The following is a 13,668-nucleotide window of genomic DNA, read 5'->3' as shown; positions in this document are numbered from 1 at the left end:
TTCATAGGGGCTCAGGTGAATTGGAGTGTCATTGAGAAAGAAGCCTTTCCAATTGTCATTGCGAGCGAGAAGCTGTCATATCTACTTATGCGACCCAAGGGCTTTCGGATGCTGTGCGATCATAGAAATCTTATCCGTGTTTTCGCACCAGCTGAGAGTGTGAAGAAGCATATCCGGGGTAAGTTGTTGCGGTGGGCGATGAAACTCACAGAATTCCGGTATACGATTGATCAGATCGCGGAGACAGCGTACGTATGGACGGATATGCTGACATGGTGGGCTTATCCGTCACCTGCAATGATCCAACTGCGCCGCGTCTCATCTCGAGGAGACAAAGAGCGACAACGAGTGATACTACGCCCTCTGGATGACGAACAGTTTGTCTAGCCTACATTAGACGAGGTTCTACGGGATCAACGACGACACTCCCAGAAGTCTGTGCCGATGGGAATGACAACCCGAGATGATGGTTTGATTGTTAGAGGCTCTTAATGATGGATTCCTAATGAGGGGACAGTGCTGTTACGTCGCCTGCTCATCGTTTCACACTGTGGACCCCAAGGACATCGGGGTCGCCATGCAATGATGAGTCAGCTGACTCAAATATTTTCGATTGCCGATCTTCGCAGACAAGTGGATCGTTTCTTTTCGAAATGCTTGTTATGCCAGCATGTAAAAGGGGGTAAAATCATTCCAAGGCCGTGGGGAGAAACGTTTTGCAGCGCCAACCGAAATGAAGCCTTGCACTTTGAATTTCTATATTTGGGTGAATCGTTCGGACCAAGCCAATATCTATTAGTATTGAAAGATGACGCCAGTCATTTTTGTGAGTTAGTCATACCGCTTTGTGTTCCTCAATGCATTGTTGAGACAGGTTTGGAGAGGTTGCATCACTTCTGCGTAGCTCACAATACTCTCACGTAACCAATTTGCAACACAGAGCAACTGCTGGAGTTCCCCAGCAGTCTTTGGACCACGGAGTGCCTGGATGCGATCGGGGTCATGTCGAACCCCATCGCCATCGATGCATTTCCCACACCATCGCATATTCTGTTGTTATAATCTAGACTTCTTCACACTTAGTTTCAAACCGAAGTCGTTCACGAGGCAAAATAATCGCTTTAGCTTTTCGAGGTACTCGTCAATTGTACCAGCATAAAGAAGCAAATCATGTACCCACACTAGTAAGTGCTTGTATAGCAACTCCGTAAAACACTTTTTCATTGTGCGCTGGAAGTGAATCGCGGCATCACTGCACCCTTGTGGAACGCGGGTCACCGTGTAAACCTTGGAATCAGTCATGTAGGACAAGATCTCTAGGCAATATTTGGCGAGGGGCAGCTGCCAGAATCCTTTCAAAAAATCGAAAAGTCCGAAATGCTGCATGCCTCGAACATGTTCTAAGACAACCTTCAGTATCGGCATTGCTCCTGCTGCAGCTTCAGTCTTATCATTTGCTACTCGGTAATATGCCGTCTGCCTGTATTCATCTGAGCCTGGCTTCCTGATCGGCAGTGCAGCACTAGCCCATCTGCTCTGTGGCTGTTCATAGATCCAGCCCATTCTCTCGAGCTCCTCATTAAACTCACGCAGGATTGCTCGGAGATGAGGTGGATACTGGCGAGCTTTGCATCGATGCGGTGTTGCACCTTCCTTTAGCTTTATCAGAAGTGGAAGGACCTTTGCAGGAGGGTCGCAACCGAGTTTTAATCTCCAGATGTCGAACATCTACCCCACCACACGTAAGTCATCAAGTCGTTCCTCCGGAAAGCCATACTCAACTGCAGCTCTCAGTATTTTCCCCACTCCCTCCTTTAATTCGGTGTCAAACACTCCACCGACCGCAACGTCATCATCAAACTCTATTGGGTCGTCATCTGTCGCATCCACATTCTCCACTAGCTGCTCGAGCTGTCGATCCACATCGATACCCAGAAGCACTAGTACTTCTTTACCAATAATGAATTCCTCTTCATCTTCTTCTATAATCAAACATCGCACAGGAGTCGTTATACGAACAGGACCAGCTGCAGTGTTTATTTGCAACTTCAAATCAGCTCTGCTTCTAGCCCGGAGAGTGTGTCCACCCGCTGGTTTGACAGGAACCTCTCCGCCAAATCCTTACGCCGTACCGACACATCCTTTCTCATTAGTTCCATCACCTGCTTCCGTCCGATCACACTTCTATCCGCCCCCGAATCAGCGCAATAGGGCATTGAGTGCACCCCGTTTAGGTGGACAAGTCTTACTTAGCCATCTAGGCACTCGTTGATGCACTTCAGCCTTCACAACTGTGAAGTCTTTTTCCGTTCAGCTTTCTCACGATCTCGGCGCTCATGCTGCTGCCTCAAGCAACGTCGTCTTCTCTTCGTGAGTGGCTTCCGGGCAACGGACCAGTCAGTGATCCCCTTTTCACTTTAAGCATCCTCCTTTCGGTGCCTTAAGTTGTCTTTTAGACTTGGACCCAGGCTCCAATTTTGACGCGCCTGGCTGCTGGCCGGTCGGACGAGCTTCTCGGTGTGAATCAGTTGCTTTCACCGTGCGGGCCTTTTTATTCGGACAGCCCCCAGAGTGCGGTGCATCAGGCTGAAAATCATTTTTCACCACCGTGCGTTAGCGCCTCCGACGCTGAAACGCTCGTTCATGCTCAAAGGCCTTCTCAATTATCACCTTATACAGCAGTTTCTCATCCGATCGTGCTGCCCTATTCTGATATGAAAGAATGACTTCAACTTCTTCGCGCAACGACGGAGGTTCAATTGAAGCAACCATCAATTTGCACTTTAACTTCTGTCCTTCCTTGTCCAAAAAAATGTCTGACCAGCCTCGTTCCTCCACTCACTCCCTGCTAGCTCGGAAGAGCTGCACGACACGCTCTCGCACATCTGTCTCCTTCAGGTTCATGCGTACCGCGTTCTTGAATTCAGCGGCAACGTCTGGCACGCTGTTGTTTTCACAGTGAAAAGATCGCTCATTAATTGTGCGAAGTCATACAACTTTCCTTTAATTTTGTTTCATTAGGCGCCCTTAGCTTTGGGGCGTTCTTTACGCCAAGCACACTTATCTCCGGGACACCCTTATCTCTGTTGTAGCAACCTTACTAATTGTCTCTTATATTTCTGTAAATACAGGTGGACACCTGGTGACTAGTGCAACTGGACGTGGCGTGCCTATACTGGACGTTGTTGCGCTTAACGAAACGGTGGAGACAATGGAAACAATTATGGAATTTTTTAAACGCATAACAGTTCGCGGAGAAAAATCCAGACCTTTGTGATAGACAAAGATGTTAAGGAGTGGAAAGTGCTAGAGAGATACCCCCCAAGCCACAGTGCTATTCTGCCAATTTCACACCATGGCGAATTGGAAATATATGTATATACTAGCGCTCTGGGCGCCCGCTCCGCGGACGCTTGGGCATGGTTGGTTTGCGTAGCGTAGGCTGGACACCTCCGCTGCGCTGCGGTGTGCTTAGAATTTCTACTTAGAGCGAAGCTACATATAATATATGTATACTGTGATCTACTTATGTTACGTTCCAAAACAACACCGCACACAGTATCTATAGTGCTCACATGTTGTGGTAGACATGACCAGGGTTTATCGTGATCTGCAAGATGAGCACCATCTTACCCGGGAAGGTTTTGTTTAATACCATTTGAGCAAATAGCTACCAAAATGACACGAATCGGAGGCGCGCGTGGCTAAAGCGTTTATATATGCTGTTCAGAAGACGTGTCAGTTTCAATGATGATCCAAATTGGCATAGATCGGTGAGGGATCTCAGTTTAGCTGGAGGAAATACGCCTACTTAGCCTTAATACCATCGGTCACGTCATCGCTGTGAGACAGTCGACACCATTTTTTTTTTGCGACGGTCTATTAGAGCAAGGTTTAATCAGCCTATCCCGCGAAGTACCTTTTAGAGCAAGTATGCTTTGCCGATGGTTGCCACAAAACACCAATATTATGCCTTGAAATTCTTCCGCTGAGCTGCTTATGATATTAGCGAAGGGTTTTCCACTATCTTCCGCATGCATTGATCTTACTTGCACTTACTGACTGATTTGCAAAGCTACTGACTGACAGAGCGGCGTCGATCCTTTCCGAGTAGCAAGCTCTGATATGTATGACGAACATGCGAATACATATCGATATAGGCAGATTATCATATCGTAGTGGTCTTTAGATTTGAATCGAATAGTAGCTCATGTACGTTAGATGCTGTACGCTCGCCACTACTTATCAGCTTGGCGTGTTGTTTGCTATGTCCGTGCATTGCTGATTTCGTAAGCTCGTCGGCGCCACGCTCTCGCGGTAGCCAAAGCACATTGGGTCACTTTCGCTTTCTCGGTACTTTTGCGTCATGGTGCTGGCTTACTGTGCTTACGCGTCTAATGGAATAGCCTATATGACTCAGCGCGTCACTAACTGGGCACAGGCCATACCGCAGCGATATAGGCAAGCTGGTCGCGCGTCTCTTAGCAGTAGTGCTTTATACGCGCGCGGCGGGTACACCTTGTAGCCATCCGCGACTTAAGCGAGCTCATATGTCGACCATTATGGACAGGACACTAAAATACAGAACTGCATACAGGAACATCGACCTGGAACATCCACCTGTACGGTCTGCATTACCGCACACGTGCTCGTATCTATGTAGACAGCAACCGTTTTGTTGCACGTAGTACTCACTCAAAACTGTAGTTTAAATTTATGAGCGCACATTAGTGGAATATACTCTGTGAACATTGACGATACAGATAGCGTGGCTTGCCTTTGTCCAAGTGAGGGAGTGTACGTGTGACGCGTACGCAGATAGAAACGGCCAGCTTGCGGCTGTCCACAGTAGATACCATGTGCTAAATATTATTTGAAAGGCGCTACGCTGTTTAGGTGTGTCAACAATACTGACTGCGCCATAGGCTGACTACCATATGTGCGACCCTGAGCCTCGCCCGGTCAGCCAGTATACTAAATACAAAGATAGGAAGGAATGTGGGGGCCTTAAAGGGTGTATTTACCAATTACTTGCTCATCTGCTGCTTCTTTCGCTCGATGTACTTGGCGTTTCGGGCGGTCAGCTTGCGAGGGCGGCTGCGCCTCTTTTTCTTCTTGGGGTACCAGTCAGGGCCCATCGCCTTCTTGACGTTCGCCAGGCTTTCCTGGCGGCGCACTTCGGCCGAATCAGGTGGTGGGGGCTTTTCCTCCCAAAACTCAACCGCTTTTGGGCCGTTCTCGCAGGCAATACAGCGCCGCACGATGTCCCGCCCGCTGATTGTACGGAATGCGTAGCCGTACTGCAGCTTCCCGCAGCAGACGCAGCGCGCTCGGGGGTCCGTCGTAGACCGCTGCGGGTTCAGTAGAAGCGGGTCAATCTTCGCCTCGCATTGCTTGCACGATAGGCCCACCATTTTGCAAACTGAGCAACATATATTATTTTAACCAATTACTTGCGTCCAAATATTAGCCAATAGCACGGTAATGTAAGGCTGGTATTTATTATAAAGCTAAATAGTAAAATGTTTTATATTATTAATATTTGGCTTATCTTTAATATATTATTATCAGATTTCCAAACAAATACATACTTTACATGCAATAAAAGTTACTAAAAGACTATGTATCGTGCGCGCATGCATTCGTCGGGTGGGGTGCACGGGAGCAGATAGCGCAATGACCGTGCAGCCGCGCGCCTTCATTGCACGGTGGCAGTGGTGAGTGCCAGGTGAAGTAAAAAACAAATATTCGCAAAGTCCTTACAAAAAGTAGAACGGGCTGACTACGGTCGTTGGATCATTAAAATATGATGCGGTGATCAGACGACAGAAAAAAATCGAGGGTCTTGCGCATGCTAAGGCAACCAAAGCCGAATACGCCAAGCCCTTTTAAAAGCGCACGGCTTCGAAGTCTCCACTCCGGGAGAAAAATAATACTGGTTACTCCTATTGAAACTTCTTCGGCTCCTCGGGTGAAGAGGAAGAGGAGGGTGCTATCCATGCGCCTCGCGAGATCACGAACGACATCGACCATCGGCAGGAATACTTCCAAGCTGCCCGGCGCATGCGTGAGGGTTTGGGGGTGGCACCTGTCAACCAGGGAGCTGCCATCAACGCATGAGTTTTTTTTCAACGTCACAGGCAGTAGATAACGCCTTCGATAACGAGCGTTGACCCGGACACACCGATCAGACTACCACCGTATGGTAGGATAGGAGAGTTAGTTAAGCTGAGACACTTCAATTCACACCGGTGTACTAGGCACGCTACGGCCCCGGAGTCAATGAGATGTTCGGCCGGGCGGTTCTCGATAAACCCCTACGATAGAGCTTCCGCGCCCCCCCCACTGATCCGACCACCCGCTTTCCGAGGGGACGACTTCGTCTTCCTCTTCGGCCGACCTGTTCCTTGCAGCACTCGGTACCTCTACCAGGCCCAGCTTTGGGCGGGGCTCTGGAGCGTCGGCGACGACGTTCACATAGCCGTATAACCCGTTTTCCTTATCTCGGGAAAACCAAATCGGACCGACGGCTTCGGTACGGTCGTTGAACATAGAGGACAGTCGAACGGACTTGCTTCGGTTTTGGAAAGTGTTTAGGACCAGGCCGCTCGGAACGATAGAGTCAGCAGGGTGAACTCTTCTCGAGGATCTTCAAGCGTAGTTGATCAGCATCCTTCTCGTAGAGGTCCGATATCCTCTTAGTTAGTAACTCCTTCAATCGCGAATCAGAGGGAGCTACGAGGCGATCAAGCAGATCCCCGGTCCTGGTTAGGAGGTCTTGGAGCTCAGTATGGGCGGGGGGGGGGGTTATCTTTCTTCTCTTCTTTTTGCGATTCTTCGCCAATACACCCTTCACACCCGTCACATTCACTACGAGGAAATGTACTGCTCGTCGCACCACGGCACGCAAAGGGCCAGGCACAATTTCTCGAGAGACCAGCAACCCGTGCTCGGTTCGGCTGAGGTCAGAGGGCCTCTCTAAAGAACCTTCCAGGGCCAGCGCGATATTATCTTCCACCACGGAGGGGTCCACGAGACACACATCGCCCGGCTGAGGTGGTATCTTCAACTCCGGGAAGTGGACAATCGTTTTAGGCACATCCTGCCACGAGAGCCGCTTCGTCAAAGTCCCGCCTCCTTCGTATCGGTAATCCGAGTCGCCCGATGTCACAGAGTTGATCAGGACCGGCGATTCCTCTATGAAGTTACGGTTGGCGCGCTTCGCCTCTCCGGACGAGGCTAGCGTCTTTTGGAACCATTCCAACCAGTACTCCGGAGTAGACAGTCGACCGGGGGAAGAATCTCGGGTCCTCGCTAGTTTTTCTTCAGGTATGTCGACCGAGCAGAACACTCATTCGGCAGGAGACAACGCCTTCGACTGCTTCGCGTTCTCGACCAACCGGCGCTTTAGCTCTACCTCATCGAGAGGGAACAGTCGGTATTCGAGTTCTTTGTCATACTGTTCCTTCTATCCGGCCAGCTCAGATGGCTCCCCGTTTTCCAAAGCATCTAGCTCTTCCTCGGTGAACACTCTCGCAAAGGAAGGCTCCTTCTCGGGTTCATCCTTTGCCAAACTAGTACAGACGACGTCCTCAGAGTCCTTTCTGGAGTCGTTTCTTCCGGGGGGGGGCACGTTTTCCTATCTTTCGCGTGGTTCTGCCCTTGAGACTGGGACACTAGCTTATGTAGCTCCACACTCTTCTCGGGGTGGGCTTTCGAGTACCTCCGTCACGTCTTGGGGTAACTCCTCCTGTAGCACGTGGTCGTTGGACTTACTCCTTTCCTCATCTGGATCCAGCACACTCGACACCACACTCTTGTGGTCGGTTGGCGTCGTCGGGTAGTCTCGTTCCGCCGAGGACGCCTTGGGTCGCGGTCCTTCCGCTTCCCTTCCTTGTTTAGCTCTCATTTCATTGCTTCGCTCTCACTTTCTTGGTCTACTCTCATAAGCACTCCTTGGTTCGCACCCCAGCGTTCGTCAATGTTCGCGGCTATCAAGGGACCGTCCCACACGGATCCCGAGCCTACCTCCGTCACAAACGCTTCTTGTTCCATCCTCCAAAATGCCCACTGCATTTGGGACCACCGACACTCCGTTCCACACAGGCGCAGTACATCCGTCATCCACAAGCGGTAGTTGCTCTTCGGCTCTCGTCATGAGCTCATTGCTCACAGTCGTTTCATTTTCTGCCAGAAAGGTGGAACTCATTCCACCCACGACGGGACACACTTCATACCTCTCGGTCGACTCCTCCGTGGAGCTCAAAGTGTTCCCATTTGTGTGATCCATAGACAAGAGGAAGGAGCGACACTCCCTATCCCTCCCTCTCGCCCCCATCACCCATGGTTGGGAGCTTGTCCTAGGACGGGTCCCGCCGCTACTCCGGCTGGAACGCCGAGTCTCTTCAGCGACGTCTTTAGAGGGCACTCAGCCAACATGTGACCCGATTCATCACACAAAATGCACTTGCGACCGTTTCTCGGCTGAGTGTTCCGGAATCCGCTACGAGGGTCGCGCTCACACTCAGGACCGATATGGTCCACCTCCGTACAGCGAGGACAGGTGGCTTTGCCGCGACGACAGTGAATTCGACTACACCCCAGAGTGTGACATCGACCGCTCACGAGAAGGCCATATTGAGTGCGCAAGTCAGGTTCCACACGAACACCCCTTATATGCGTAATAGGAAGCGTTCCGGTAGGTTGATAAGGCAGGGAAGTGTTCGGATCAAGAGGAGAGTAGGCTGCAGCCACATTCATCGCCGGAGTAGCATAGGCGGCCGCCAAGGGACGCTCCATCAAGTGCTGTTGCTGTTGCTGTTGAAGTTGCTGCTGTTGAGCGTGTAGATTCTGCGCCTGCTGCATCGTGTTCATCATGCGCTCGAGGACAGCGTTCTCTTGGGAAGCTGTAGGGGACGGAACGTTATCGAACTCGGAGTCATCTTCAACAGGACGATGTATATTCTTGAGAAGCAACACGGCCACGGCCGCAGGGATGGAGTCAATCATGGTCGTAGTAAGAGCGTTCCTCCAATCTCGGTTCCAAAGTCCAGACAAGAAGTACTGGTAGCGCATCTGAGGATCGTAGCACTGTGCATCATCGCAGAGGCTTAAAATCATGTCAGTCCACACTTCGAAGGACATTCCCCGGGGTCGCTTAGTGTTCTTAAGGTTCTCGATCAGTTGCAACGGGGCTTGACCGATGAACTGGTTTTGGAACCGAGTTCTCAGGGTATCAAAGCTGTTGATGCGCGAGTACATCGACCAATCTTCGCCGACCTTGCCCTTCAAGCACTCCCGGAAAGCGCTGAGTCGCAGAGGTTCATCCAATCCGATAGTTTCGCTCTCGAAGGCCTCCCAGAAGGATCGAGCCTTTTTCACCGACGCTCCTTCCGAGTAGAGCGGTTAAAGCATTCGGATAGCGTTCCGGATGTTAGTGGGCATACCATACTGGCCACTAGTCGTTGAAGACGTGTTACCGTACGTCGGCGAAGCGTAGTAGAAGTGACCTCCATATCCCCCATACGCAATATCTTGACGGATCGCGGCAGAGGCCGTAGTCTCTCCGTTTCCTCGGGTAGTTCTGGTTGTTCTTGTATTGCCGACCCCGAGCGCGATCCCACCGGTAGTCGCAGTTCGAGACCCCGGGTCCTGCGTAGGGAATCGAATGGTAGGAGCTGAGGCTTGAGAGGGAGCACTCTGAGGTGCGGGAGCCGTTACTGCTGGAGCGTTCCCCACGCCACCTCGTATGCCACCAGAGGGCAAGAGACCCCAAGGAGGAGCGTTAGAGATCCTCGGAGCAATACTCGCCGGGGAAGCACGTCCACCGTTCTCAGGGACAGTCGGTAGAGAGAACAACGGGTTGAAAGCCTGCCCATACGTCGTAGTCGGGGTTCGGATAGTGAAACCTTGGTACGACGGGATTGCAGTCCTCACTCGAGTCGGAGGGGGGGGTCTCCAAGTGACCCCCCTGGCTCTCTCCATATCCGCCGCAATCTCAGGGGGAGCCACTGACCTCAACCAGTTGAGGGAGTTGAGCCAGCCTTGCACCGTACCTCGACCGCCTCCGCCGTCCAGGGTCAGCATTGGGCCCATTTCTTTCGTAGTGATGGTCGATGGGACCCCGGAGCCCAAAGCGTCCGCGGGTGGCTCGACATCAGTACTAGGGCTGTTCCCTCCAAGCCGGTTAGCGGCTTGGTCCACGATGTTCTGCACGATTTGGAGGCCTTGCGTAGTCGACAGACTGGGTCGCATCCTCGAAGGTAGACTCCCAGCCTGACCTTCTTCCTCTCGGATGGAGTCGCCCACATCTTCTCCAGTGCCAGTAGACGTCATCTCGTCCGTTTGGTAGCTCCCTTCTTACGTTCTCAGCGAGTCTTCACTTGAAACTAGACCTTCTCCAGCAAGCAGACTACCCTGCTTCTCCACCAGATGTTGTATACCTCCTCTTGGTCGGGTAGTCCGCGGCTGTTCAGGGAGTACGGTCTTGTTCAGTGGCTGCAGGAACGGTAGATGGGAGCACTGTTCGATGAAATAGAAGTTTGTTTATTGGCTTGGCTTCCTTTTGAGTAGAAGGAGGGAAATATAAGACTGAGAGCTAACTGGAAGAGAGGTCTACCACATTCTCTACCTTACATACACCACACCACTTCTCTTATACTTAGAAAGAAGAGTTCACTTCACCAGTCGTCAGCCTTCGTGGGACAACAGGGAGTTCTGGGAAGGGGCTTGATGACGCTAGGTGCTTTGGTCCCACGACGCCAGAGAATCAGCATTCTTAGATCACCTTATAGAACCACTCTAACGGGCTCGGTCAGGGGCACGTGAGCCGTCAAGCTCAATGGGAACCATCCTGACGGGACGGCCGGGCGAGGAGTAGCCACAGGGCCTCGGGTCATCCCGCCGGGATGCGCAGCTCCTGGAATGACCCCTTCGTTCCCGGGTACGGGACACTCTGCTTAGCTTATTTCCATAATTATGGGCGCTGATCAGTGCTAAGGGTGAGAAAGGTCCTTAATAATAATGGTGGGCTGAGGCTGTTGTGTTGTCGTCTTCTAAAGGTGCTCTAACGCCATACCATAAAATCTCCGACCTCCGACTGGCTCCGACCTGTACCAAAACTAGGAAGCATCATATCATTTGAATTATTAAAACAAATATATTTATTTATACCTTATGTTGTGGACCACACATTAGGTGCTTTGGACCACACTCGGTCACACACTTTATTTTCACACAAGCGAGCAGAGGCGCCGGCATCGGCGTGGCGGCGTGCGTGGGGAAGGTGGAGAGCGGCTGGACGCGACAGGAGGTGAGGAGCGGCAGCAGTCGGGTGAAGAGGAGCGGCAGCATGCGCTTAGCGGCGCGGATCAGCTTGAGGCTTGCCCGGCAGGGCGGCCGGCAGGCTGCTGGTTTGGGTGTCGCTCTTTTAGACTTTGCGAAGCGCCGGTGTCAGGCCTCTGCTGATCCCTCGAGTGCGAGAACTGGCTGGTTGACACTTTCATCGAACTGATCCATAAGTTTAACTCACTCACTTTTGAACTGAATTTATTTAGACTTAAACGTTTGCAGTGCATATTGCCTTGTTACCTTCAGTCAGCAACATTTTGATCTCTTTCCTAAACGACGATGCGCTGAAGCGAGCCGATCTTGGAATCGTGCAGATCTTCTCTACATTGCAAAGTCGAAGCTTATTCCCTTTCATAAACTCATCTGCTACTCGTTTCATGAAGTAGATTGCGAAGACACCACAGTCGTCGGAGTTTTTTTGCATCGGAGTTGTATTAACACCACGGACGCTAAATTCAGCCGGCTTCTTCTCAGGATATTTTAGCTTTATTTCTTCATCAAAGTAGCCGCACAAAACCTTTTGTACAGTTTCAACCTTTGTAATACCGTAAGAGTCAACGTGAACCATGCAACGCTTTAGATGTTCGACAGCGAGAACTGGATTTTGAGCGACTGCAAACGTCCAGTGTGAGCCCATACAAATTGGGATGATGATTTGGTCATATTCCTCGTAAGGAAACGAAGCTGTGATCCCACAAACGGTTGGGTGAGCCTCCGACATATTCCGACCCATCTTCTTAAGCGCAAAAAATATATTTCCAAATACATTCGCGTCCAAAACATAAATTCTTCCGTACGCAGGAATGTGCTCCCTAATGTTGTACGTAATAACCACGTCATTAAGCCACATGTCCCTGTCCAACGTCTCAATATACTTTTCCTGAACGACGAGGCGCATTTGCTTTCTGCCTGGTGCAAAGGATGTAGTCTGTGTCTCGCACACAACTTGAGACGCCACAACAAATTCTGCGCTATCATCCACCTCGTCATCATTATTAAGTAGTGAAACAATGTCAGATGGAGCAGTCGCCGGGGCAGACTGCGCAACGGGATTTTCCAACAGTTCTGCTGGCATTTTAAGCGGTGACTCGGAAATGTTACCACCAAAATTCACGATTGGCAAATCACCATTAATCACACCAGGAAAAGCTGGTTCGTCCACAATTTTCTCCACTTTTTGGAATTCACTGTTCTTCGTCATAGGTGGTGTCTGCCGAAAATTATGAGGAGCAACGTGACCCACAAGGTTATGGCGCCTCAAAAACCGAGACAGCCACTGTCGTTGAGCCCCATACGACAATCTCTTGAACTCAGGAATTCTATGGTCACAGTCTTTAAGAATAGCACTACGAGTCAATTTAGAGTCACAATCACTGAACAACTTGATCATGTTAACAATTTCCTTTTCAAATTTACAAGTCTTGGATGTGGGGCCGGGATTGACCGCAATGCCGTTGTCAATTCGAACGTGAAGCTGGTCTTGTTTTGCGAGCCACCCGAGCAAGGTTGTTCGGGTTATATTCAGATGGCGCGACGCTTCCGAAGTACTCCAGCCTTGTACCTCCATGAGCGCTAGGGCCTCCACTTTTTGCAAGTCGGAAAACGGACGTGCATAGTTCATCTTCCCGTTTTGAATTGTGTAAAGGCAGCTTGAATGGGTTACACGACACGTGTACGGGTTACACGACACCCTTTGTGTGGGTTGTACGGGTTACACGACACGTGTACGGGTTACACGACACCCTTTGTATGGGTTGTAAGGGTTACACGACACCGCGTGAGAGTTACGTGGCGTGTACCCAGGTTAAGGACACCATTGGTGTGGGTTGTACGGGTTACACGACACCGCGTGAGAGTTACGTGGCGTGTACCCAGGTTAAGGACACCATTGGTGTGGGTTGTACGGGTTACACGACACGTGTACGGGTTACACGACACCGCGTGAGAGTTACGTGGCGTGTACCCAGGTTAAGGACACCATTGGTGTGGGTTGTACGGGTTACACGACACCGCGTGAGAGTTACGTGGCGTGTACCCAGGTTAAGGACACCATTGGTGTGGGTTGTACGGGTTACACGACACCGGCTGGGAGTTACGGGGGCTTTACCCCGTGGAAGGACACCATTGGTGTGGGCTGTACGGGCTACACGACACGTGTACGGGTTACACGACACGTGTACGGGTTACACGACACCGCGTGAGAGTTACGTGGCGTGTACCCAGGTTAAGGACACAATTGGTGTGGGTTGTACGGGTTACACGACACGTGTACGGGTTACACGACACCCTTTGTATGGGTTGTACGGGTTACACGACACC

At 50.9% G+C, this 13,668-nt stretch overlaps 1 protein-coding gene across 1 annotated transcript; it reads right to left on the bottom strand.

Annotated features, from left to right (window-relative positions):
- Positions 1 to 2,048: 2,048 nt before the first annotated feature.
- PITG_14814 (uncharacterized protein) lies at positions 2,049 to 3,421 on the bottom strand (the record flags this gene model as incomplete). The annotated part of the gene is made up of 3 exons (XM_002898972.1): positions 2,049 to 2,184; positions 2,843 to 2,944; positions 3,384 to 3,421. The coding sequence occupies 3 exons, from the start codon at positions 3,419 to 3,421 to the stop codon at positions 2,049 to 2,051; spliced, it is 276 nt and encodes a 91-aa protein (XP_002899018.1).
- Between the last annotated feature and the right edge of the window lie 10,247 nt (positions 3,422 to 13,668).

The sequence above is a fragment of the Phytophthora infestans genome, genomic scaffold (genome assembly GCF_000142945.1).
Source record: "Phytophthora infestans T30-4 supercont1.33 genomic scaffold, whole genome shotgun sequence".
Taxonomy (NCBI): domain Eukaryota; phylum Oomycota; class Peronosporomycetes; order Peronosporales; family Peronosporaceae; genus Phytophthora; species Phytophthora infestans.
This window is presented reverse-complemented; position numbering and strand designations above follow the sequence as displayed.